Source organism: Phyllostomus hastatus, unplaced genomic scaffold, assembly GCF_019186645.2.
Source record: "Phyllostomus hastatus isolate PE091 unplaced genomic scaffold, TTU_PhHast_1.1 phas_scaffold_114, whole genome shotgun sequence".
In the NCBI taxonomy this organism is placed as follows: domain Eukaryota; kingdom Metazoa; phylum Chordata; class Mammalia; order Chiroptera; family Phyllostomidae; genus Phyllostomus; species Phyllostomus hastatus.
This window is the reverse complement of record NW_025334006.1, coordinates 9484779-9510499: the sequence shown is the minus strand read 5'-3', so window position 1 is coordinate 9510499 and position 25721 is coordinate 9484779. Positions and strand designations below refer to the sequence as shown.

The following is a 25721-nucleotide window of genomic DNA, read 5'->3' as shown; positions in this document are numbered from 1 at the left end:
ATAGGTACTAAATAATCATTTTTTTAAATCCTCACCTGAGGACATTTTTCTTTTCATTGTGCTTGGAGAGGAAGCAGGCAGAGAGAAACATCAGTGTGAAAGACAAACGTTAATTGGTTGCCTCCTGGATGTGCCATGACCAGGGATCGAAACACAACCTTTTGGTGGACAAGGTGGCACTCTAACTAACTGAGCCACCCGGCCGGGGCATAATACCTCATTGTACCATCTCTGATATTTATGGAGCACTTTGAATTTAAAATCTACCATGTAAAGTGTGGAGAGTAGTCTTAGGAGCAACTCTGGATCATGGCTCCCCTTCGGCTCCGAAGTCTCATGCTGTGGAATGACTGGCCGGGTGTGGCACATCACCAAGAAACATGTTTCAGCAGAAAGGATTATCTCAGCTTTTACAGGCGCTGCATGTAAACTCTGTGACTCTCCTCAGCCTTTTTGCTCAACCTCAGTTACATCCCAAAATCTTTTATGAAGGAAATAAATTTGGAATATCTAATCATGACCTTCAACTACGTCAGAGGAAGTCTACAAATTACAAGTTGCCACAGCTAAATGACTTTAAAAGGTCAAAGTCAGCACTTTTGCATTTAACGTACTATTTTGAATAAATATCAAAAACTATAAGCCCTGGCTGTTGTGGCTCAGTGGATTGAGGGCCAGACTGTGACCCAAAGGGTCATCGGTTCATTCCCAGTCAGGGCACATGCCCGGGTTGCAGGCCAGGTCCCCAGTTGGGGACACTCGAGAGGCAACCACACATTGGTATTTCTCTCCCTCTTTCTCTCTCCCTTCCCCTCTCTAAAAATAAATACATAAAATCTTTTTTAAAAAACCAATTTACGTGGGGTCAATACAGTGTTAGGTGAAAGAAAAGCAGTCTATAAAACTGTATGTGTAGTGTGATTCTGATTACTGTCTATTTACAGTTGTGTTTAAGATGAAGGAGAGACCTGGCTGGTGTCTCAGATGGTTGGAGTGTCATCCTGCACGACAAACGGGTGTGGGTTCGATCCCAGGTCAGGGCACATATGTAGGTTTTAGGTTTGATTCCCCAGTTGGGGCAAATATGGGAGGCAAGCAATCAGTGTTTCTGATACCAATGTGTCTGTCTGTCTGTCTCTCTCTCTCTCATATCTCTCATATCTCCCTTTCTCATCTCTCTGTCTCCTCCTCTCTCTCACTGAAATCAATAAAAAATATCCTCTGGTGAAAATTTTAAAATATCAAAAGATAAAAAGGAAATACCGTTATCTCTATAGTTTTAATTTTTTTTATACCTAATGAAACTTGCATTAGTTTTCTCCATGCATTTTATTAGTAGAGAAAAATAACATTTTTAAACACAAAGACATAAAAATTTAAAAAGCAAGGCAAGTTAGTAAGAAAAGGAGAATTTTCTTTTTATCGAGACTCTTCTGTTCATTGGATTTCTTTTAGTGTTTCCTAGAACCCTTAAAAGTGACCAAGAAGTCTTCCCCGGGGGGTGATGATGGCTGTGGCTTTACTTGTCTGATGACTTTTGTAGACAAAAGTGACATTAGTGAGAGTCTGGTACGTGGTGCTTCACCCACGGTCATGGCGTGTTTACCCTGACCCGTCCAGCGCCCCCCGCCCATGCCCACCTGCAGCTCAGGAGACAGCTGTCGCAGTTATGGCCAAGTCTGCCCCTTCAGGGCAAAGCCGAATCAACTGGATTCTTTGGTGCCGAGTCCAGGACTGTGTCCACCTCGGCTGAACTCAGTGGCACCACCTCCTCCTTTAATGCGCCCGCTTTCCGCACTTCCTCGGTGACTGCCAACTGTGGCGCCTGGGACTTTCCCGGGAGACGCGCTGAATTTGTTTTTGCTTCTTCACTTTTAACATCTCTGAAATCTGGATGGTAAATTATAATCTTACAATTACAATTGTCAGGAATTTCTCTTTTCTTCCTTACTGACACATAACATCACACATTTTGTAGTTTGTAGCATCATAAAATCAGTGTAAATTGGCCGATGTGCGTAGAGTAAAAGCATACAGTAAGGAAAAGAAAGCAAAGTGGTACATAAACCACTGGAATACTGCTCACTAGAAGCATGGTTAATGTCTCTCTGTGCTACAGAGTGTTTGCTTTGCAGTGAAGGGAGCTTTATTATTTTTATTGTTTCTGCAGTTGAGGAGTTTGGACTTACAGTGATATTTTAAATTTTAAGTCTTTATTTAGCACTGCCTGCATGTACAGTGAGGCAGAGGGAAGAGCTGGACTTTACAGGATAGTAGTCAACCACTACTTTGTATTTGATATCATGGATATAAACCAAATTATTATTATTTAATATTAATTGAATAGCAAATCCAGGTTGCTAACTCCTCATGTTATCCCTCAGCCTTGGCTGGGAAAGGCCAGTTGCAGGTGGCCTGCCTGGTGTTACTGGGGGGAGAGAAGGAAGAAAGGAAACCTCACGCTGGCAGCCAGGATGCGTGTTGCTCCATGGGTGTGGATCTGAGCTTCCGCCGGCTCACAAGCGCTCAATCCATCTTGATAAAGAGGAGACTTTTCTGTCCTCAAGCACCCATTTTCTAGGTTTAAAAACTCTCACAGTAGCTTCATAAATAGGTACAACTTGGGATTTCTCTGGCCCCTTTTATTACTATTCAAACATTACTCTGACTCTCTCAGTGGCGCTGGACTCATGTAGTTAGTGGTAGACTCACAACCACGGAGTCAATGGAGAGGTCCCGGGAAGGGCCGTCGGGATGGTTTCTCTCGCTGCAGTGCTGGACCTGTATTCAACATGCACGTCCCCCCTCTCCTTCCTGTACCTGCAGTGAAGCTGCCGCCCATGCTGTCGCCACACTGGCCGAAGCCACCTTGCAAGGCGGGGGGCAGATCGTCCTGTCTGGGGAAACCGCAGCAGCCGTTGGAGCACTTACTGGAGTCCAAGATGCTAATGGTAAGAGAGCATAAATATTTTATTGAATTTCTTCCTTGTTTCCACTTAAACCTTCCTGAGTTTTTCTTTAGTGGTAGGCACTTGATGCCTCAGAAAAGTCCAGGAGCCTCTGATTTCCTTTCACTCGTGGGAGCCTTGGGGCTTCCTGGGGCGGGGGAACGCCATGATGATGGTTACCTAACTGAATCGCTGATTTGAAGTGACTGTTTTCCTACCACAGGCCTTGCCGAGAGGGACTTCAAAATCTGCGGTGGGGCCCATTTTGCCCTTACTCTCCACGAGGTAGTCAGTGCCCTTTACTGTGGGTAGCAGAGACTCCCGTGGCAGGCACATCATGGCCGGGCAGTGTGTTCCGACTGGAGAACGGTGCCACCATCTCACCACGGGTCAGCCGGCAGGCTGTGACGAAGGTGCCTTTCTGGTTGGTGCTGTGGGTGCTGCTGCTTACTGTGTGTGGTCCCCAGGACCTCTGATTTGGCCAACAGCATGCTACCACCCTGCCCTTCTTTCCCAGCTCTTTGACTCCCTGGGTGTTGATGATATCCTGAATGAACAAAAAGGGATAAAATTCATAGAAATATGGTGGCAACATTTTACAGCTCCAGCCCAGCTCTTCAGGTCTACTCCAGCAGGCTCTGGAGTAGGGAGTTGGTTACCCAGACTCGGGCCGCCCAGGAAAAGTGCCAGAGAAGTCTGGGTCAAAGAGGAGGACCAGCCCTGTTGTGTGAGAGACAACGTGTGACTTGTATTTTAAATTGTATATATAATTAGGTTAAGAAGGTCAAATTAAGTACTCTATGGTACTTTTTTTCAAGTACAGTTGACACCGAATATTAGACTAGTTTCAGGTATATGAACAACATAAGTGATTAGGCATTTCTACAAGGTACTCTCTGGTTTTGGAGATGTGTTGTTCAAAGTCCTGGAAAGAGGATAGATAATAATATAATTTATTTAGGAGAAAGTTCCTTAATGGCATTAGTGGCTGAAAAAAAGTCCCTGGCACTTTCTTTAGGGTAGTCCCTAAGAATTGAGTAAGATTTTAGTGGGAAAAGTCTTTGAAGACAGACACAATGTTGCATTCTCCTCTGGAACTGGGAGGAAGAAGGTACTTCTGTCCCTGAGAGAAGAATAACGTAGGAAATATGAACAGCAGTTGTGGTCCCTGAGAATCATTTATTTAAAAAAACAAAACAGAACAAAAACCCTGCAGCCTGTTTTCTCTGCAGGGCTAGGGGCTTCCGCAAACTAACCCCAATAGAGAGAGAGTGATCTTAGCCAGTGCACTCACTGTAGGATGGAGGGCATCTCACAGCCATGTATGTTCAGGAGGGAAAGAACAGTGGGTGGAGTGAAGGCAAACCTCCCTCTTTAGCAAGAATCTTGCTAACTTTTTTCTGTTCCTCATCTGAGTCCCAATCTACTTTAAACAAAAGGTAGGATACCTGTGTGACATTCTTCCAAAGTGTAATCACTGTTACTATCACTGCAGAAAATACTACTCTATGTGGGTTTGATGGGAAACTTTGTTATCCCTTCTAATGGTCTTGACCTGTCTGGGAGAGAAGAATAGACTGTGATAGTTCTGGCCTCCTCCCCAACCTCCCCTTCTCAGGGGGGGTGAATTTATAGGTAAGTGTAAGGACCCTCTGTGTCACTGGCCAAGTAGACCTGTTCAGCCATACAGTAAAGTTGAACCACACCCACTACTATTGGTCCCTGGAAGCCAACTCTTCAGTAGCTTTGGGTTGTGTGAATCAGTTTTGTTGATTCCATGTTGTTGGCTACATTTGTGACAAGACAAAACTCTGGTCTACATCCTAAAGGCTTTTAGGATTCCCCAAAGTGGCCGTCCTCAGTGTGTGACTGCCCTGCCCCCACGTGCTGAACTCAGACTTGAAAGTTGGAATTATCACCTTCTCTATGCGGCTTTTCTGTATCAAATGAGACCATTGAGTTGTGCCTTATTCCAGCAATTTTAAGTGAGACTGATTATTTCACTTGTCCTTTGAGTATCCAAAGAGTAATTTTTTTATTAGATAGGATCCAGATAATTCTGATGCTCCTGTCTGGTAACGTTTCTATCCATAGTGCTACAGCATTTACTCTGGGACTGGGACATAGGAGTTCTCTTTTCATCTGTCTTTCACGTTGCGTCCTGCTACCAACATTTGTCGCTTCCATGATGACAAGCTTAAGGAGTCTGCCAGTGGATCACGTTCACTGTTGGGAAGAGTTTATTAACAGGAAAGAGCCAGAACAAGGTGCTTTTTGGAAACAGTTACCACTGGGGGGAAAATACATCTCAGATTCCAGAGTAGATTTTAAATGAAAATCCTACTAGCAGATGACTCTTCTGAGAGCAATTTGGATATTGTTCAGGCTTGAGGCAGACATTTTTCAGCATCTTCTAGGATGGAACCAGAGGGAATGGAGGCTTGACAGAGCACAGTGCCCGGGGCGAGGGGCTGGGGCAGTGTGAGGGAGATGAAAGAGCAGCGTCCTGTCATCCTGCGGGACAGCATTCTCAAGTGAAAGACCCACGCACAGCAGAAGTTTAAATTCCAGGTCCCCAAGGCAGACTCGACAGTCTCTCATACCCTGAAGACTTCCCTCTTTTTTTTTCTGGAGCCTACCCCATCCCTACTCTAAAGGCAGCCACTCAAGCACAAGCGTTACTTTATTTCATGTATGTTTTCCCTCTTTTAGTTATAGTTAAATGAATCTTTGATCTTTCAGGATGGAGCTTCATGGTTGGTTCAATGTAAAGATTTTCACAGGTGCCTTTCTTTTTGTTGAAAGGCAGATAGAATTACCTTGGGCTGGGAAAATGCTCTGGATATGTTTCTTTCTTTACTTCTTTTTCTTGTTTTAACAGTTATTCCTTTCTTTTCCCTCCCTAACACACCTTCATGTAAGAAATCACACATTTTAAAATTGCCATTGGGCCCTGGCTGGTGTGGCTCAGTGGATTGAGCGCTGGCCTTCAAACCAAAGGGTTGCCGGTTCAATTCCCAGTCAAGGTACATGCCTGGGTTACAGGCCAGGTCCCCAATAGGGAATGTGCGAGAAGCCACCACATACTGATGTTTCTCTCCCTCTCTTTCTCCTTCCCTTCCCCTCTCACTAAAAGTAAATTTTTAAAAATCTGTAAAAATAAAAAATAAATAAAACTGCCATTGATTCCCTTCACTCTGCCATCCTCCGTAGCCTAGAGCCCCCTGTGCTGATGGACTCAAAGACCACGGTCGGCATGCTGACACAGGGTGGAGGAGCTCTTTGAGTGACATCCACCTTTCACCCAACCTTGCCACCCACTGGTAGCAATCCTCAGGGAATCAGATCTACCGATCTCTTCTCTTCCTTTTTCCAGCAAAAATAATGAAAACTAAGAATTATAGTGGCACTTGGCCACCTCGGAAGGGCTCATCTCTCTGAGACTGTATTGCGATCCATGCAGCTATCTTTTATTCCTAAAGCTAGATGGGAGGGAACGAAACGGTAACTGAAGTTCTTAGTAATCAGCAAAATCAATGGTATCATCTCCTTCAACTGTTGTCCCATCCAGCCTCTTACCCTAGCTGCTGAGAAGTGTTAGCATTTTTTTATTTTTGTTTTTTAAAGATTTTATTTAGCCCTGGCTGGTGTGGCTCAGTGGATTGAGCGCCAGCCTGCAAACCAAAGGGTCACTGGTTCGACTCCCAGTCAAGGCACACGCCTGGGTTGTGGGCCAGGTCCCCAGTATGAGGCGCACAAGAGGCAACCGCACATTGATGTTTTTCACCCTCCCTTCCCTTCTCTCTAAAAATAAATAAATACAATCTTTAAAAAAATAAAAATAATGAAGATTTTATATATTTTTAGAGAGAGAGGGGAGAGGAAGGAGAAAGATGGGGAGAGAAACATTGGTTGGCTGCCTCTCACACCCCGACTGGGAATACAACCCATGACCTTTGGTTCACAGGCTGGCACTCAGTCCACTGAGCCACACCAGCCAGGGCAGTAATAGCATTTTTTTAAATGGCTGACACTTTTTCTAAGGTTGTCACAAGAAAAAAGGAGTCATAGCATCGCTGAGCTTTCATTTGTTTGGTTGTTTGGCCCAAGTTGTAAAAATCCCACTACATAGAATTTTATTTAGTATTTTGAACTTTCAAAATACAGCATTTTAAATTGTTAACCTAATTAGGGTCATGTCTGTACTATTTTATAACTAATTTTGAAAAAAAAATTGGTTAACATTTTTTAAAATCATTTTTTATTTTTCAATTACAGTCTATGTACAGTATTATATTAGTTCCACTTGTATACCCCAGTGATTAGACATTACATAACTTACTAAGTGATCATCCTGATAAGTTTCATATCCGTCTGACACCCTCCATAGTTACTACAATATCGTTGACTGTATATTCCCTAGGCTGCAGTTTACATCCCATGACTGTTTCGTAACCACCAATTTGTGCTCCTTAATCCCTTTATACAGTTTGCACCCATCCCATCAACTGTCAGAATGTTCTCTGTATCTGTGAGTCTGTTTCTGTTCCACTTGTTTATTTTGATTTTTAGATTCACTTGTTGATAGGTACATATTTATTGCCATTTTATTGCTCATATTTTTATCTTTTTTTCCTCCTCCTCCTTCTTCTTCAAGAAAAAGGCATTAAACCCTATAACATTTCACATATTACTGTGTTGGTGGTAATGAACTCCTAGTTGGATATTCTAAAAGCTGCATGACTTACTAAGCTGATCTTGGGCAAGCAAATTAACCTCTGTGAGCCTTAACTATAAAATTAGAATAATGATAGTTCTATGCTCATAAGGTAATAGTGAGCATTAAAATAATTCCTACAATGTGCTTAGCATAGTGCTGGGCACATGGAGACATCATAAACATGAAATTATCATTAGCTGTGAGCATAAATTTCTTCTCTCTCGTTGTCCCAAATACTTCAGGTTGTACAGAGCATGCAGTACAGTCGTGGGCCCTGCTTGCCTGCCTTTAGGACAGATCCACGCGCTTACCTTATATGCAGGTAAAGGGTTTATGCTCAGAGGTGAATGCTGTAAAAATGGGAATAGATCAGAAGCCCTTTGCATCACCCTGAGTGAAGGAAATGGAAGGAACCTTGATTGAAGGGGACATTGGTTAATGGCTCCTGCATTTGGTTATATCACGCCCACTGGGCGAGGACCGCAGTGCCCTCCAGCCCATCATTTGTGGTAGTTAGTATGGCCTCTGTTGTTCCTGATGGCACAATCGCTCTTCAGATCTCCCAGCTGCATTGTATTTCAACTTCCATCAGGGAAGGGCAACTTTCCTCACTTTTCCTCATTATCACCACCGCCATCACCCATTATTACTGACTACACGTCCTCCTCTTCCAGCTCTTCTTTAAAAATGAGATGAAGTGCCAGTCCTCATCTTGATAAACTGTAAAACGCATCTCTCATTCTCTCTTTTTCTGCATTCCTCATCCTCTGGACACATTAGTATATGGACTTGTCCCAAAAGAGTCAGTAGAGATGTAAATGTTAAATTAATTTAGGAAATATGTCATTGTAACTCCTCCAAAAAGTGCATTAAATCCCTTTTTGCCTCAGTAATTTTAATTAAAGTTTAAATAAATAAATGCATTAAATAAAGATTTATTGTAAGAGTGCATTTTCAGTCATTGTAAAGCATAATAATAGCTTTAAAAGATGCTGCACTCTTTGATGCTGTGGTGCTATTTGTACCTTTAATCCGAAGGCCATGAGCACATTACCTCCAGGACCTGAAGCGGGCAGCCCCTGAGCAACAGGATTTTTTTGAGCATTGAGTCGCAGGCTGCAGGTCCCCCTGAATGTCCCCAAGGAGCAGCACCTGTGGCAGTCTGCTGTGAGTTTTTAGGCCACTCTCTATAAAATATAAACGGCCTTCTTTTCCACTAATAGGGAGGCCTTAAGGGAAGCTAAGAATCTAGGATGGTGTTAGACCCTGCTGAGGCATTGCCTGTTCTGTAAGAAAAGGCAAATGAAGATTTGTCTGTCTTACAGCTGTTTCCCCGTTAGAATTGTAGGTCTTTTTAAATGGAGGGAGTGGGAGTGTACTCAGAGCCCTGAAGAGATTACTTCATGGGACAGATGAGGTGAGGAGAGTTCTGAGTTGTGACTCAGAAAGGAGAGGGGTGAGTATGTGAATGAGGCCTGCAACTGGGGCTGGCTGGGAAGCTGGCGCTGTGCAGGGAAACTGCGGCGGTGGGGCACAGCCCCGCAGACGGATGCCTCTCAGTGCGCCCCGTGGGCCACTCTGGGAAACACGCTTTCTCTGCAGATAGGGTTTTCCCCACTTGAGTCAGCTAACTGTGCTCTTAAGATGAATAGTTTTTGTTCTGGGAAACATGTTGTTAGATGTCCATGTAAGAAAATAACTTTCAGTTTTGCTCTGTTTTTGCCTTTTGACTATAAGTGTTGCATATACTTATTTAAGATCTTCATCTTTTTCTCTTTTCATCCCCCCCACCCCCCGCCGCAGCCACTGCTACTACCACCACTAGGCAAGCTCTCTCGGCATTATTTCACCTTCACCCAGTGAGTGGGATGAGCCCTGTGTCTAGAAGTCAGTGTCACGATAAATCTTAGGGCAAATAAATAAGTGGCATCAAAATACAAAGTCTAAAGGTGTGCTGTCCAATATAGTAGTTACTCACCATGTGTGGTTATTTGAATTTAAATGCAGGTTAATTAAAAATAAATAAAATGTAAAATTCATCATTCAAGTTACATTAGCTACATTTCAAGTTCTCAGTAAATCATGGCCCAAGGCACTGAATTTTTTATTTAATTTTAACTTATTCGCATTTAAATTTATATGGCCACAGGTAGCTAGTGGGCACTGTAAAAGAATGCATGGGCACATTGCCTTGGCGTGTGTGGCTCAGTGGATTGAACACCAGCCCATGAACCAAGAGGTCGCTGGTTTCGCACGTGCCTGGGTTTCAGACAGATCCCCAGTTGGGAGCATGTGAGAGACAACCATTGAGGTTTCTACCTCTCTCTTTGTCCCTCCCTTCCCTGTCTCTATAAATCAATTAATTAAATAAATAAATAGATAGATAAAGCCTTAAAAAAAAGAATACATAGATACAGAACATTTTCATTGTTGCAGAATTCTCCAAACTAAAGGCCATAGCAGAAATACCATGGTCTTCTGGCAAGTTGTGCCCTCTCTGCACAAGGGCAGACAACACAAATGCTCCATGAGCCTTGCCTCCCTGTGACCTTCTCGGCTCATGGACAGCATGGCTTTGCTTTAAAAAACAAAAACAAAAACACCCAAGCATGTGACTGCAGTAATCCTCAGCCAGTAAACAGCTGGGCAGCAGGGTGGCGAGAAGAACTGGCCTATTTCTGTGCACTGCAGAGTCCCAGCAGGAAAGCCTGAGACAGAGGCAGTGGCAACACTAACACCCACTTCCTAGTCTCTCTGTCCTGGCCCAGGCCACGTGCACATTTCGACTTAGATGCCTCACAAGTGCAAATTTCTCTTCCTGGATACATGCATCTTCAAGCCCAGCTCTCTAATGGATTTATAGCGACTCCCCCCAAAAAGCAAATGTCCAGAGCCTGGTGGATCACAAGGCTAAAAGCAGCCATTGATATCAGATTAATTCCAGATCTCACAGTGAAGCATGGCTGCTTCTAAGAAACGGTAACATGGAGAGGTGCAGTGGGGCTCTCAGTCCTAGAATGCCCAAAGAGGTTCACAGCTCTCTGCCCCACGGGTGTTACCCATCCAGCCCTCTCATGGCACTGAAACTTGTCCTCCTTCCCCACTCCCTTCATAATGACCTCTTGGAGTCCTAAATGCCTTCCAGAGGAACTCTAAGAGGGAGGTGGCAGCTTTTGACTCCTCAGTCTTCCCTATCCATGTCGCTAATTTGAGGGACAGTAGAGAATATTTAGTCCTCTTTAGTGCTGGGGCCATCGTGAGTATGCAATAACTGTTAACTACTTCTATTAGTATTAAAGACTCACACTGAATGGGAAGAGACTTAATCTTCAGGCGGGTTGCTTTTAGCACTTCTGGGGCACATTCGTAGGATCTGGCTCAGTAAGCCTCCATTTGGAGGGAGCAGGTAGTGAATCACACTAAGAACCCCGCTTCCCCGCTTGTTACTGATGGAAGCATATTGTGCCTCAGGCAAGCTAGGCAGACAAAACAGAGATTCGGTTCTCACCATTACCAAGCCTTTCCTGTCACTCATCAGACGTAGCCCCAGAGCTGGGGGGCTTCCAGTGTCAGCTCTTTGGTGCCCTTGTCTCCTGTGAAGATGTTGACCTGTGGATACCTTCAGAAGGAGCAGGCCTCTTGAAAGTGCCATTGTAGGTTTAGATTCATCTTTCTCCTTGCCCAGTCTGCATGTCCAGAGGGAATGTGTCACCTCCCTATACCAGTATGACCTGGGGTGGCCTCAGGCATTTATGATACATACACCAGGAATTACTAACCTAGGCTCTGCTATTTGAAGACTTGAAGACTAGGAGGGAAAAGAGGGCTTTTTACAATGAAATGTTAAGCCACTATACATTGGTCTCTGTTCTTAGGAGGCATCTAAACTGTGGCCATGTCCCTCAGATGCTGGTTTCCATGTTAAAGCCTCCAGAGTTGGCTCCTCGAGGGAATTAGCACGTGTTATCAGGCCACGCTGGCCTCTCTTCCTCTGTTCCTTGGTCTGACTGTGCCAGATACTCTCAGTCTGAGGAGACTGCTGAGCCAGGGGCATTCTGGGCAGATTCCCAAGAACATACCTGCCATCTGGCAGATGGATACCATTGACCATGGTCTCTTCTCCATCCCCAGTGTCCGCAAGGCCAAGTTACATGTTTCGTTATCTCATTCTCCTTCCCTTTAGGTCCCCAGATCTATCTGAGTCTTTGTATTCGAAAGACAGATTCTGATCTTAGATGATTCCAGCTCCTTGTACAGAATCTTGGTGCCTCATTGCAGGTAATATTCTGTGAAGGGATTTTTTTTGTAGCATACCAAATTCAGAGCCATAGTCGGACAAGTTTAATGGGAGTCATTTCTGTTCAGTAACGTGGATTGGAACGTGGGTTTTAATTGAGCATGTAAAAAAGAGGATTAATCACTGTTCGCACAAGAACCAGAATTTCATCACAGGAAAAATTCTTGAGAATGAAGTTTTTAAGGGTCTTGGGTAAAGGGGACTTTCCTCTTTTTATTTACGTTTCTACTAGGATTTTGAAGGAATGTCAGCGCTCTGTTATTAACTCTAATAGCTTGCACATCGCAGCCAGTATGGTTTGGGGCCCTCTGGCTCTCAGGTTACCAGTGTAAATACAGGGATTCACTTCCCAGATCTACCATTTGCTTAATAAAGAGCAAGTGTGCAGAACCCAGCAGCAGCAGCCTGGCAGAGCAGTAATCTGAACAGGATAAACATGCTTTCTTTTTGTGTGATGCTCTCTCTCCGTCCTCCTGCCAAGAGCAGGATATCAAATGAAGGGGAGGTTGTGGTTGGAGTCAGTAAAGTGAATGTCTAAGTGGCACCTGCTTCATTCAGCAGATCTGCTTTCCCGGGGCCTCCCACTGCACATCTGCTCCTGACAAAGCCGCTTTTCTCCTCCTCTTGGTCAGTCCGAGAGCAAAGGCCCAGCAAAGGAGACATATTGGTTTGGCTTTGTCAACACAATTGCCTGTGACTTTATACTTACACCAAACTTCATCATTAGGCCCCAGTTTAGAGATTTACAGAGCCTAAGTGGGGTTTTCGATGTGAAATTGATAAAGACATCTTTTCTGTTGGAAAGCTGGCAACTGGGTCTGAGAATCACTGAAGGGTCTATATATGGAAACCGAGACCCTGCTCCTAGCGAGACTACAAAGGCCTTGCTATCAGATCGGCTCACAGAGGCACCCAGCAGTTCTGACTTTGCCCAGCCCAGCCTCTCCTTACAGCTCGGAGCTTCATAATGTATAGCTCTACCGTATTGTTGTCCAGTGCTGATAAAGTTTCTCGCCTAAGGGGTGGGAGTGAGGGTTAAAATAAATTGATGGGGTAGGACAGCAAAGGAAAAAAAAAAGCCCTGTGATATAAATTAGGGAAATGCCAGGAAAATGTATTTTAGGTGAATGCAGAGCATCCGATTTCAGATTAAGTTTCATCTAAACAAAGGCCATTCTTATCACGTTCTACAGTGTACGTGCGACTGAAGCACATTTATGACGTGGGGCTGACTCACCGGAAGCTCTGGAAAGGTTTTAGAGCTGTCCTCTAACTATTTAAACCTAAATTAATCGAAATCAAATAAAATTAAAGATTCAGCTCCTCAGTCTCACCAGCCACATTGCAGGTGCCCTGCAGCCACCACACTGGCCAGCACGCAGAGAATGTGTCTGTCTTCACAGTGCGTCCTGGTGGGCAGCATGGCCTCAGAGGCAGGTCCAAATCTCCTGACATGGCCTGACGGCTTAAGTAAGCCTTGGAGCTTCTATTTCAGCCTTGTTGGAGGAGGACAAGGAACTTCACTTGAATGGTTTTGGAGCAGCTCTTCCAGCCATGTTAGACTGTGATCTTTATCTTTTTACCTTTATACATTTTTTTTCTTCAAGAATCTCATGTCCTTTCTCACCCCTTTTATAATTTTAGGAATGTCTGCTTTCTGCCGCCCTGCTCCCCAGCCTCCCCCTTTAAGCTTCCACCGCCCTGCTGTTTGACTAGAGAGTTCTTTTCTCATTAATGAGTGCTTCTGGCTAACAAGAGGCCATGTGAACACGTAGGCACCAAGACTGCAGATACGAATTGTTCATTTTGTGGACAACATGGAGCGTGGACGACACTCCTGGGGAGGATCACTGAGCTGGTGGCACACCTTCCACTCTCAGCGACTTGGGGACCACGGGCGAGACCTCTCATCTGGCTTCCTCCCTTTGCCCCCCAGCAGCTGCCGTGTAGTTGCTTTGACTCCTGAGAGAACCTGTATGAAGTAACACTACCTCAAATTTAGATACTGTCTTTTATCTCAAGATCTTAAATCATATAAAATCACAACAGCCCTATGAGACAGAAGTGGCCCATTGGTCTTATAGATAGAATATAGTCAACTCTTAGGTGCCACTTACAGGCTATCTGTCGTGCAGATTACTTGTGACACATTTTAAATCCTTGGGCAGTTTCTCTAAGCAGGCCAGCGAAAGCCTGGACCGTGTCCTTCACCCCCACCCAGCTGCTGAGTACTTCAGGAATACAAGCTGGTTTTCATATTAGCTTAAGGAAGATGTAATTAGGAAAGTAAGTCTGCTACAAGAAAAGCACATCATACATTCCTGTTGAGGGGGATATGGGAGAAATGAACCATCCTCCCTTCGGCTCAAGTAAGAGCTGAGTGTAAGACCCACTTTCATAAATGCACAGGCCGGTAGCGCTCGGTGCACTGACATGTTTACTGAAGGATCCGTAAAACTTCCACGGGTGGGTGACACTCTGGCCCCAAGCGGTTTCCCAGCTCTGAGCTGTTGTCGGGCTTCTGTGTGGCAGGCGGCGCCCATCGTGAGCGGCGCTGAGCATGCCACGGGGCCATCTTTAGAGAAAGAAGGAAGCGGCCAGAGGGCAGAGTGACTGAGAGGCTGCCCTTCCAGGTGCTGCATCTTGCCCGCCACCCAATAGTAACCATCGATGATTTTGTATATGTCTGTTACTTCACCAAGAGTTACAAAATGGTGATTTCTCTAGTGTTATTCCTTCTGCCTTTTTTAGCTAGAATTCTTTGATAAAGAACTTTTCCCACCCTGTCCCGGTGGCTCAGTTGGGAGTCATACTGCAAAGTGAAAGATCGCCAGTTTGACTCCAGGTTGGGGCACATGCCTGGGTTGTGGGTTCAGTATCCGGTTGGGGTGGTGCATACAAGAGGCAGCCAATAGATGTTTCTCTCACATTGGTGTTTCTTTCCTCTTCCTTCCTCCCTCCATGGTCCCCAAGGCCAGGAAGGGTTATCTAACTGGCCAGTCAACCCAGAGGTGGCCACTGTATGCAGAGGGCAGCACAATAAATAAGTTGGGGCAGGGGGTTAATGACATGGACCCAGAGGAATGGGTTTCAGTTTCCATGTTGTTAGTCTGACCAGCTGATTCTGCTTCCTGATCGCAAGACCCTCTTTCCTCTTCGTATCTAGTCCTTTTTGTTCTCAGCTGAATTCCTGTGGCATCCCTCTGGGGGCTTTACTACTCAAGTCTTGTCACCTTTACATCTTGTCGCCACATTGCAGGCTAAGTGATACATGCACCTTTGAATGAGTTTCATTTCTGTACGATAAGTAAGTTCTGGAGACCTAGTAATATACAGCATGAAGGCTACAATTAATAGTACTGTATTGTCTTAAAATTTGCTGAAAGGGTAGATCTTAATTGTCTGCACCACACACACAAAGGAGAAAGAATAGAAATTGTAACTATGTGAGGTAATGAATATGCTAATTAGTTTGGTTGTGGTGATCATTTCACAATATATACATATATGAAAAGCATATACACATACATGTATGTATATAAACACATATATCAAAACATAAATGACTGTCACTAATACAGTCCAGGTGGAAAAGCAGGATAAAAATACTTGATCAAAATGCAGCTTTTTCGAGATAGAATTCTTTCTCTGTGAAGATCAAACCCTAGAACTTGTCAGTTTATTCCCGCAACCAGTTAGCAGTCCACAGGGTCTCACTGCCTAAAGCAAATTTAATTCTGCCCTTGTGGGCTCTTAGGAAGTTCAGTGTTTTTTGTTTCCTAAATGATACTCTACGGATTATGCTATGTGAAGGTTTGAAAAACCAGGACATCTTTGGAAGCTTCTTTGCGTTCATCTAACCCTATTTAGGTGGAAGAGGCAAGGGCTAGATGCTGGGCACGTGGCGGGGGGAGGGGAATACTCCTTGTACTAGTCTCTCTCCTTTTGTACCTATTTGAAATTTTCTACAGTAATAAAATTGAATATAATAACAGAAAAATGAATGTCGGCTCCTAAGTCTGGGTAATTCCCGATTGGGCCCTGTACTCGTTTCTATACCCGAGTGCTGTGAACTCAGCTCCAGAACTTTCTCCTGAAGGTCCCATCATTCGGCTCCACTTTCTGTTTAAGAACATCGGCACCGCACACGTTGCCCGTACCCCGTCCACTGGTACGTGGACTTGGGAGACTTCAGTGTTGTCTCACCCTTCCCCGTGATGATTTCTTCTGGAAATTTACTGGGCGGTGCCCTTCTCTGTACTGTCGGTCTGACAGTACAGAGCTCGTGTTCCACAAGCTTTGGGTGAACGCTTTTCTCCCCTGCCATTTCAGTTTAAAGCGCTCGTGGTCAGATCCGCAGGCCTTGGCGTCAGCCGCTTCGGCCGCACGCTGGGAGCTCAGTCTGCAGGGTAATAAACCACAGCGCTTCTGAACACTGAGGCACAAAACCTCAGTTTCATTAATGTTCCTGGGCGCTCCAGTAATTTCAAGAGGAAATCGTGGAATGATCTCCAAAATATGTTTTGAAATACATTTACTAATAAAGTAAAAATGAATTCATTTTGAACATCTAGCTTATAGGATGGGGGCAAGAGAAGTTTCCTTGTGGTCTGCAAAATCAGGCAGAGGACACGGTGACACTGTCCTACCTAGAGAGCGGCACTGTTATGAAAGTTATTCCAGAGAGTAACTTTTCCGAGTGCCGCTTGAGATTATGTAGCAAATGTGGAGAGAACCTTGGGTGCTGAGAAGTGCCTATTACACTGAGGCACCTGTGAGGCTGCGCTTGGCTTCACGAGAATATTTGGTACTTGCCAGATGTAATACATATTTTAATCCATAAATCCCTTAAATGCACCCAAAAGCCATGGACTTAGAAAACACGGAAAAGGAAGATTAAATGTCCCAGAAGCAGCTAATGTAACAGAAACAGAACCACTGGAAGAGAAACGGTTTTTCTGTTTCCCCTTGTCTCACCCCCATGAGGGTTACCTGGACCTCTTTTCGTTTGATGTTGACATTCCTTTCATGACCTTCTTTCTCTTGCCCCGAGTCTGTCCTCTTTCCATCTGGCCCTTGTTTGTCACACTCAGCCTCTCTACCTGCCGCCCGCGCACCGGGCTGGCTCCTTCGCCTGGCTTCCCTTTGCGGTCTCCGAGTCTGTGCTAGCACCTGCCTTGCCTGTCCTTTCATGTTCTGCTGGTTTTCCTTCGGTGTCCCTCACAGGTGTATGTGTTTTTTCAGACCTGCAGGTGACATTTTTAAAAAGACTTCCCTCCTGCCTGTCACCCTAGAAACACCTGTTGGTACCCTTGATGGCTCTTTAAAAACTCCAGAAGTTACTTAGGTACTAACAATGCATGCTTTCATTCATTTCTTACTTGCTCATTCCGTTCTTCCCAGGCACAGTCCTCTGGTCCCCGCGGAAGCCGACGTATCCCTGACACATACACTTCAGTTTTTATGTCCGTAAACCACGGAAGGCATTACATTGTAAATTTTAAAACCTTGGGGTTTTAAGAATTATTTCTCTTTTACCTTTAGTTGATCATTTATTTGTCTAGTTCTCTCTTTTTTCTCTCGCAACCATCAATATTTTTCTTCCAACTAAAGATATTTCCGTGACCAACTTGGAAGGCCTTTGGGCCGCCAGATTCAGTTTCAGCAAACAACAATTCCCAGAGGCTCCCGGACTGCGAGGGCAGATGAAAGGCCCATTCTTCCCTGGCCGTCTGTCCTGCTCTGTCTTGTCGCCCCGCGGTGGGGCGGGGGGCGGCCTGCAGTTCCGGGGGACCCCGGCCAGGCCTGCAGCTCTGAGCTCTGCTGGGCTCAGGCCTGTGCTCCTAGTCTCTGGAGGGGGTAGAAACTTACCAGGGTGATGGCATCATGTCCTGCTGTCCCTGATCGTATATTTAATATTGTTAACGTCGATTCAGGGTTTGGTCTGGATCACTGACTCGCCAGTGCCCTGAATCAGCAGCTATTTCACACGCAGGGATGCCATTCCAGCGCCAGTGCTGACCGTCTCCGCACTTCAGAGAGGACGCTGCCCGCCAGCCCATCTGCCCTGATTTCATGGCTTTTATCTCTAATCTTTACATCTTTGAAGGCCTTCGGGGAGCGATGTGCTTCCTGCAGCAGCAAGTCTCGGCTGAAAGGGGATCTGCGCTGTCTCTGCTTTCCTTTCTGTTTCCTGTGGACGCTAGTCCAGCATCTGTGACCCCGGCCAGATCCATCGGGCCTCTTATTCAAAGTCATCTTTGAAGAGCAGCTGACATTGCTGGGTGTCTGCTGCACGCCAGGCTCTGTGCCAGGCTCCCCCCAGCCGGCACAGCCAGTGCTCAGCACCTCTGTGAAATCAGTAATTACTGTTTTACGTATGGGGGAAGCGAGGCTCACAAGCCTTTAGGTGGCAGAGCCAGGGTTCACGGAGGTCCTTCCGACCTGGAAGCCTTTAATGGAAATGAAACAGCCTATTTTGCCATCACATAAAATGTACCTGGACAGCCACACAGCATTGGGCTGCAGGGCCTCAAGCATGCTGGGTAGCTCAGTGGGTTGGAGCAGCATCCCAACAGGCCAAGGCTGCGGGTTTGATCCCCAGGCAGGACACACGCAAAAATCAACCAAGGAATGTGTAAATAAGGGCAACAACAACTCAGTGTTTCTCTCTCTCTCTCAAATCAATAAAAAAAAAGCGGGGAAGGAAAGCCATTTTTCTAAAAGAAAAAAAAATATGCAGAAATCCTGTTTCATTTGGGAGCCGAGTGAAGAGCTTCAAGGCCCATGAAGCTTTCTCTGTCTGTAGAGGCCAAAGCTGATAGGAATGTGATCAAGTTTCTAAAATTTGTGAAGAAGGTGATCAGTTCTCATACTCTGCTAAGCATCTACTATGTTCAGGGTGTTCCGTATTTGAACACACTGTCTGGCCAACAGTCTAAGTAGGCAGATACACAGAGAAAACAGTAACTGCTTGGAAACAGGTTAGCACAGAGCTGATGCCAAAGGAATGGTGGAGGCCGTGAGGTCACAGGAGGGAGAGAGCCTAGTGGGCTGCTCCATCTGGGGCAACTCAGCGAAAGGTGTGGAAAGTGTTAGATTAGGACTTAGGTTGGCAGGAGATGAGTCTAGGCTGAGGAGTCCGTCGGAGCAAACCCGCGTGGTGTGGAGAAGGCACACTGAGGAGACGGCTATGGCTGTAATGAAGGGGTAGTGTAGGGTGTTTGTGGAAAAGGCTGATGTAATCCCTCAACTATTAGCTCTTTGGACTTTATTTTTCCCTTAGTAGAGAGCCACCAAAAGTGTGTGTTCCCTCATACAGCAGGTAAGGGATGAAACTCATTACCTCAGGAGAGGTCAGGAGCAGAGGAGATCAGCTCATGGATGGTACATGCCAGTGTGCAAGGCTGCAGACCCTTAGAGTCGCTCTCACTGGTGCCCACAGTGTCCCACGAAGCCTCCCCTGGTGCCAGCTTCAGAGACAGACCACCCTAAAAACCCACGGCCTCCTGTTCCAGAGAAAAGAGCCAACCAAGCCCCTCAGCATGAGCAGATGGTCTGCACTTTCAGAACGTGTCCCCACACCCGTCCCCCTGTGTGGAAGTCGTAGGCAGCCCCTCGGACTGCTGGACTGCGGTGGGGCAGTGGCTGGCGCAGGGCGGCCACACAGGACGCTGAGCGCAGTCCAGGCAGGAGCTGAGGGGAGTGTGTCTGGGGCGGCTGAAGGGAGCGGGTTTGCTGGTGTATTATATGTGACTTCAAAGATGACTTGCCTTCAAAGTTTTTGTCCTGAGCAACTGGAAGGATGTACTTGCCACTTACTGAGGAGGGAGAAGAGGGGGAGGAGTGTGTTTGACCGTTTGGGCTCACGAATGATACCCAACCGTAGAAAAGTAGAGCGGGGCCCGGTCTCATGGTCGTTCACGGGGAAACTCGGTCCCTGAGTCAGCAGTTCCTCTGGGGGTTTCGGCCCGACTGCTGTGTGACAAGGAAGTCCTTGCTCTGGGTGGCGCCTGAAGTTCCCAAGTCACCTTTGGCCTCTTTTTCCACTTTGGCCAGTTCTGTAAACCTTCGACAGACACCGGAGAGGAGGGGCAGCGGGAGCCCACGAGGACAGCCCTCCGCTCCCGGGTCCCTGCTGGCCACCCTGGCCGATGGCAGTGCACTCTGGTGAGGGGGCAGACCCCCAGGAGCAATAATGACTCAGTCTCTCTCGGTCTCTATGTTTTTGCTTTAAATAAATCTTTTATCTGTTTACTTTGGAGTTTAAAGGGGGGAAAGAGGGACTGGATTTACTTAACTGGATGAAGTCTGAGGTTTCGTAGCTTTGAAGGTTCGGGTACTAGAAATTGGGGGACTTGGAGTATGTGCCTTTATGATAAGGAGCTCACCTGCCGTCCATGAAAGGGGAGAGCGCCTGCCCTGCCCGCTCCTCCGGGGCCTCAGCGGCACCCAGACGACACGCGGCACGTCAGGAGGCTGTGGGAAGTGCTCTGCGGATGCCAAGAGTCTTACCACTGGGATTGTGCAGGGTCCCTCTGACAGACAAAGAGGAGAACCTCAAGCCCTTAAACTAGCATGTGAAGGGCTTCCTGTTGCTTAATCAATTGAAATGACCCAGAATACAAGCTTAGATTAACATACGCCTTCTAGATTAGGGCTAATCAGGGACAGGCCGAGCAGATGCGGGGACAGTTCCAGCCTGATTACTGTACCTCAGCATTTAATCATCTCTCTTCCAAGGGCAGCCGGCCGGCTTAGTCCATGCTGGGTTTCCAAGCTTCCAGTCCCCTCCCCCTTCGCTCGCCACCGCCACGGACATAAAGGCTTAAAGGCGGCTAGGTCAGAGACACTGAGACGATTTAATCTAATCCGTGTCCAAATGGCTGTGGGGAGAAGGGGCTGGGGAGGGGTGTGAAAGAGAAGAGAGAGATTGACTCTAAAATCCCCACAGAGGAGTGGTAATACATTTATTTAAGGTAGAGATAGCCTGACACTGCCTCTAGAATATAACAGAATTGGGATTTTTAAGGCATTTGAGGTTTTTTAATGAAATGACCCCGTAGGTGGAATTTCTCCCCCTGAAAACCTTTTCACATTATGTAGTTGCTGTTGCCAGTTATTCCCTCTTGAGACGGCTCTGTGTGGGAGTCATTTCATCACCCAGATGCAGAGGGCAAATTTATTCCTTCCCTGATTGTGAGGATGAAATCTTTAAAAATGGTTTTATTTGGATGAGTCCTGAATATAGGGGTTCTTCTATTGCTGTTTTCTGCACTGGGAGCTCCCATTCTAAAACAGCCTCGTCACCCAACCGCTCACCCAGTGCCACCGCTCAGTCCCCAGGACAGACGCCTGTGAACTCTCAGAAGGCAGGTTTCATTCGTGAGTGTTGAAAACATTTACTGAGCTCCTGCTGATTGCTAGGGACTCAAAGGTGGAGACCCATCCCTCCCTTAAGGAATTCACAGGCTCCCTGGAGACAAGACATGCAAACAGCAATAATGAATAGTCCCACTGCCTCCGTGGAGTCCAGGAAAAAGTGCTGTGGGAGCTCGGGAGACTGACGAGGAGCCAGACAGAGGACGAACAGTAGCCCATTCCAGGAACCAGCCAAGGGCAGCGGTCCTTCCAGGCAGAAGTGACGGTGCACGCACGTCGTGGAGATGTGTGTTGAGGCCCCTAGTCAAATAGTTCACCTGGTTGGAGGGTAAAGTGGGAGGGGATTCGTGGGTCACCGGGCTGACTGAGCAGCAGGCGCTGACATGAAGGGCGTGGGCACCTGCAGGGGGTTTGGCCTTCATGTCTCACGGGCCACAAGAACCCGTGAAGAATCGTAAAGGCCCCCTTTGGGGCCGCAAGACCAGTGTGCGCCCCAAAGGTCCTCTGGGTAAAGCAGTGTCAGACAACATGTATTTCTGCATTTGAACCTTTCTCCATTTTGTTCTAGGCAAATCTTCCACGATACTAAAACCTGTTTGGTTTCTTAAGGTTTTATTTATTTGTTTTTAGAGAGGGAGAAAAACACTGATGTGTGAGAAAAACATCTGTTGGTTGCCTTTTGCATGCCCCCAACTGGGGGCCTGGCCTGCAACCCCGCCATGTGCCCTGACTGGGAATTGAACTGGCGACCTTTGGATTCACAGGCTGGCACTCAGTCCACTGAGCCACACCAGCCAGAGCATACTAAAACCTGTTTTAACGGTGTTGGACATGGACCCACATCATAGGAAACCAGTATGTCATAAACCAGAGTGAAAGAGATTTCACTTTGACAATTCTTTAGTTTTTGTCCACCCCAGCCCTAACCCAGAGTGGTTTCGCACAGGTAGGAAGAATCTCCCTGCCCCCAGCAGTCCCTGTATTTGTCAAGTGTGTGACTTGTTCCCCATGTCTGGAGCTCTCGGAACTGAATCAAGCCCAGAAGCAAGAGCAGTGAAATGAGACTGATCCTTTGCTCTTGGTTTTACTTGCTGTCGGCCAGTGTGGGTTCTTTGGAGGATTGCACACTGGCTTTGCTACTGCGTGTTTTCAGTCAGTTCATTAACTTGGCCTGTTTGGACCAGAAGAGAAGATGAAAACGGTGATCATGATACACTGGGGCGGCTGGGGGAGGCGTCCTCACACAGACTCACACAGGCCCGTGCCTGGGGTAAGGCCGGGCAGCGGGGCCCACCTCGAGCTGGTTGAGGCCAGCAGTGGACTCCCTTGGCCTGTCACCCTTGAGGTGTCTCAGTGCCAGCTTACAGCACGTGTTGGGCCTCATACTGTGGGGAATGGACCCTGAACCAGAGCCGGGCCTGGCCTTGAAGGAGCCCTCAGTAAAGTGGGGAGGCTCGCCTACCTGCATTAACTGGGCCAAGCCAGATTACGTACCACCTCACCCAGAGGAGGCCACTTCCATTATTGGCTGGGGCTGGGGCAGAGCAGGCCTCCAAGAGGAGGGACAGCTGAACCAGGTTTTAAAGGGGAAGGAGCGGAGAGTGAGGAAATCCAGGTAGTGAGCAACTGGATCAGAGGCCCAGAGAAAGGAACGTGACCCAATGTTGGGGAGCTAAGGGCAGCCCGGGGTGGTGGGGAGCACAGGCATCTGCCAGAGGCGGGGGAATGAGGCTGCAAAGATGGGCCAGGGCACACCGTGCCACACGTGCAAGCTTCATGCATAGGCACCAGGAACCTTTTTAACATCATGGATTTGCAAAGTTTGAGATTAGGGGCGTGGCATGTCATACAAAGATAATTTGGGGGGCAGCTGGGGTAAACCAAAAGAGGAATTGATTAGAGACAGGTGAGCACCATTTGCAAAGGTCTGCATGAAAGATGCTGAACCCCACGGCCTTCTGGAGCAGCGACACTCGGCCTTGTCCTGCTCTCGGCACACGCAAACTAGTTGCTGCCCGTCTGCAGCCCACCAAAAATACCCTGTGTTTTCTGCCAGTCTGACAAAAAACAGGTATAATTGTGATTTGCTCACACCAAGTGGCTAGTGGTGTGTTGGCTGCTGTCATTTTTTAATTTGACAGTCTAAGGGGAAAGAGGTCAGTGCCCCCGGTGTAAGTCAGCTGGTGCGTGTTTTACAAATGGTGGAGGCACACCTGCGTGGTGCCGTGGCACACCGGTGGAATATCGCCGCCTGGCCCCGTGGCCTCCTTTCCTCCCACTCTCGTGTGCAGCTGTGCTGGCCTCCTCTCCTCTTTTTAGGCCCCAGCATCTCAAGTGGGAGGGGTGGCGGGCCGTGCCTTCCACTCCTGTGAACACACCAGGGCAAACCCGGATTTCCAAAGACGGCTGGCATCAGAACAACGCGTGAGGCCCGTTTCATGTTGCATCATCACATACTTGTCCCTCGACGGGCAGCACCCCTAGGAAACAAGTTAGATCCAGTTTAACATTGTAAAGTAACATTCTATTTTATTTTTGATATTTTTGTTAGAAAATATTCTGAGAAAAATACCCCTTTTTAAAATTGTTTAACCTCATCAAAGTGATACATGGTTTTAAATCGAAGGAAGGGAGGAAGGGAGGGAGGGAGGAAGGAAGGAAGGAAGGAGAGAAAGGAAGGAAGGAGAGGAAAGAAGGAAGGAGAGAAAGGAAGGAAGGAGAGAAAGGAAGGAAGGAGAGAAAGGAAGGAAGGAGAGAAAGGAAGGAAGGAGAGGAAAGAAGGAAGGAGAGAAAGGAAGGAAGGAGAGAAAGGAAGGAAGGAGAGAAGGAGAGGCCCTTTTTAAAAAGACTGTACCCGGGGGCAAGACTTCATGCCTTTTGTTTCTGGTCTGTTTCCTCACTGCCCTGAGTAGTAGTCTGACGGCCTCATTTCTTGAGTTGAGGCATTATCACAATTTTTTGATAACTCAGTTTCTCTATATTATTATAATCACATAAAAGTTGTTCACTACAAGGTGAATATAATTATTATGGTTAATACTTTTTAAGTAGCGATCCACTGTTCTACCCAACTCCAGAAAACCCTTCTCGGTGCTTTTGCGCACGAGGTCACGCCGTTTCCCCCTCTGTCCTGCTCTCAGCTTCGCCGCACAGCCCGCGTCCTGGGCCCCGCCAGCCCCCGGGCTCGCCACAGTGGGTTCTCTGTCTCCCAGAGCCTGTGGGCTCCGCTCAGTTTTTTGTGCGCCCTTCAGAGCACCCCAAGAAGGTGTGCATGAGGGATCAGTTTGTAGAGCCCTTCCATGTCTGAAGATGTCTTTACTCTGCCCCACACCTAGTTGACGTGGTGTCTTTTTCATAAACTGGATATAGGATTCTGGACTGAGAGCGTTTTCCTCTCTGACATTTGAAGGCATTCTTCATCTTCCAGCCTCCAGGCTCACTTTCAAGAAGTCCCACAATATTACGGCTCCCGAGCCTTTGCATGTGACTTTTTTTTCTTTCTGCAGTCCTTTGGAACCTTTGCGTCTGTCATGCTGAGCATCCAGTGGCCCTTTTCCGTCTGAAAGACATGATTTTTAGTTGTAGATATTCGCTTACTGTGTGTCTGATCATTTCCTCCCTTCTGTTGTCTCTAGTCTCTCTGGGACTCGTACCAGAGTCGGGGCCTCTGCAGTCTCCTGTCTCCTTTCCTACTTTCCATCTTTTAACGTTCTTACTCTTCGGAAGGTTTCCTTGACTTAATCTTTGTAATGTTTTTGGAATGCACTTCTTCTCTTTTATTTTTTTTACTTAAAAATTTTATCATATTCCCTTTAAACAAAAGAATCTCTTTCGTATTTTTTGTTTGTTTGTTTGTTTGGGGGGGGAGGAAGGCAGGGGAGAGAAACATCTGTCGGTTGCCTCTCGCAGGCCCCCCTCCAGGGGCCTGGCCCTCAACCCAGGCACGTGCCCTGGCCGGGAATGGAATCGGCGACCCTTCAGTTTTGTGAGACGACGCCCAGCCCACTGAGCCACACCAGTCAGGGCAAGCATCTCATTTTTATGCAATAAATTTCTTCTCTCTTTGAAGACACTAGAGATTGGGGCACTTGTTTTTGGTTTCCTCTGCTCCCCGTGTTGTATCTACTATCTCTGTGTTCCTTAAAGAGTGAGGCAGGAAGTGCCAGTTGTCCGGATGCGCCGGGCAGGGCGAGGTGACCAGGGGTCCTCGGGCAGTACTGGGACGGCAGGCCAGGTTTTTCATCGTCTCTTCTCCCCCACCACCACCCACCTGCCAGATACCACTACCGGTCTTCTCTGGGGCCTCTCCCAGTCATTTTCTCCACACGGTGGGCGAGCGTTGCTGTGGCCTCCCGGTCTGGGTGGCTGAGTACAG

The 25721-nt window shown here is 46.9% G+C and overlaps 1 protein-coding gene across 2 annotated transcripts in view; it reads left to right on the top strand.

The window, feature by feature from the left end:
- NRF1 (nuclear respiratory factor 1) overlaps nt 1-25721 on the top strand; it is a 125822-nt gene that overhangs the window by 97122 nt on the left and 2979 nt on the right. For both annotated transcript variants that reach the window (XM_045855730.1, XM_045855731.1), the window contains exon 10: nt 2827-2951. In XM_045855730.1, the coding sequence (XP_045711686.1) occupies nt 2827-2951 (125 nt within the window). The remainder of the gene's footprint in view (nt 1-2826; nt 2952-25721) is intronic.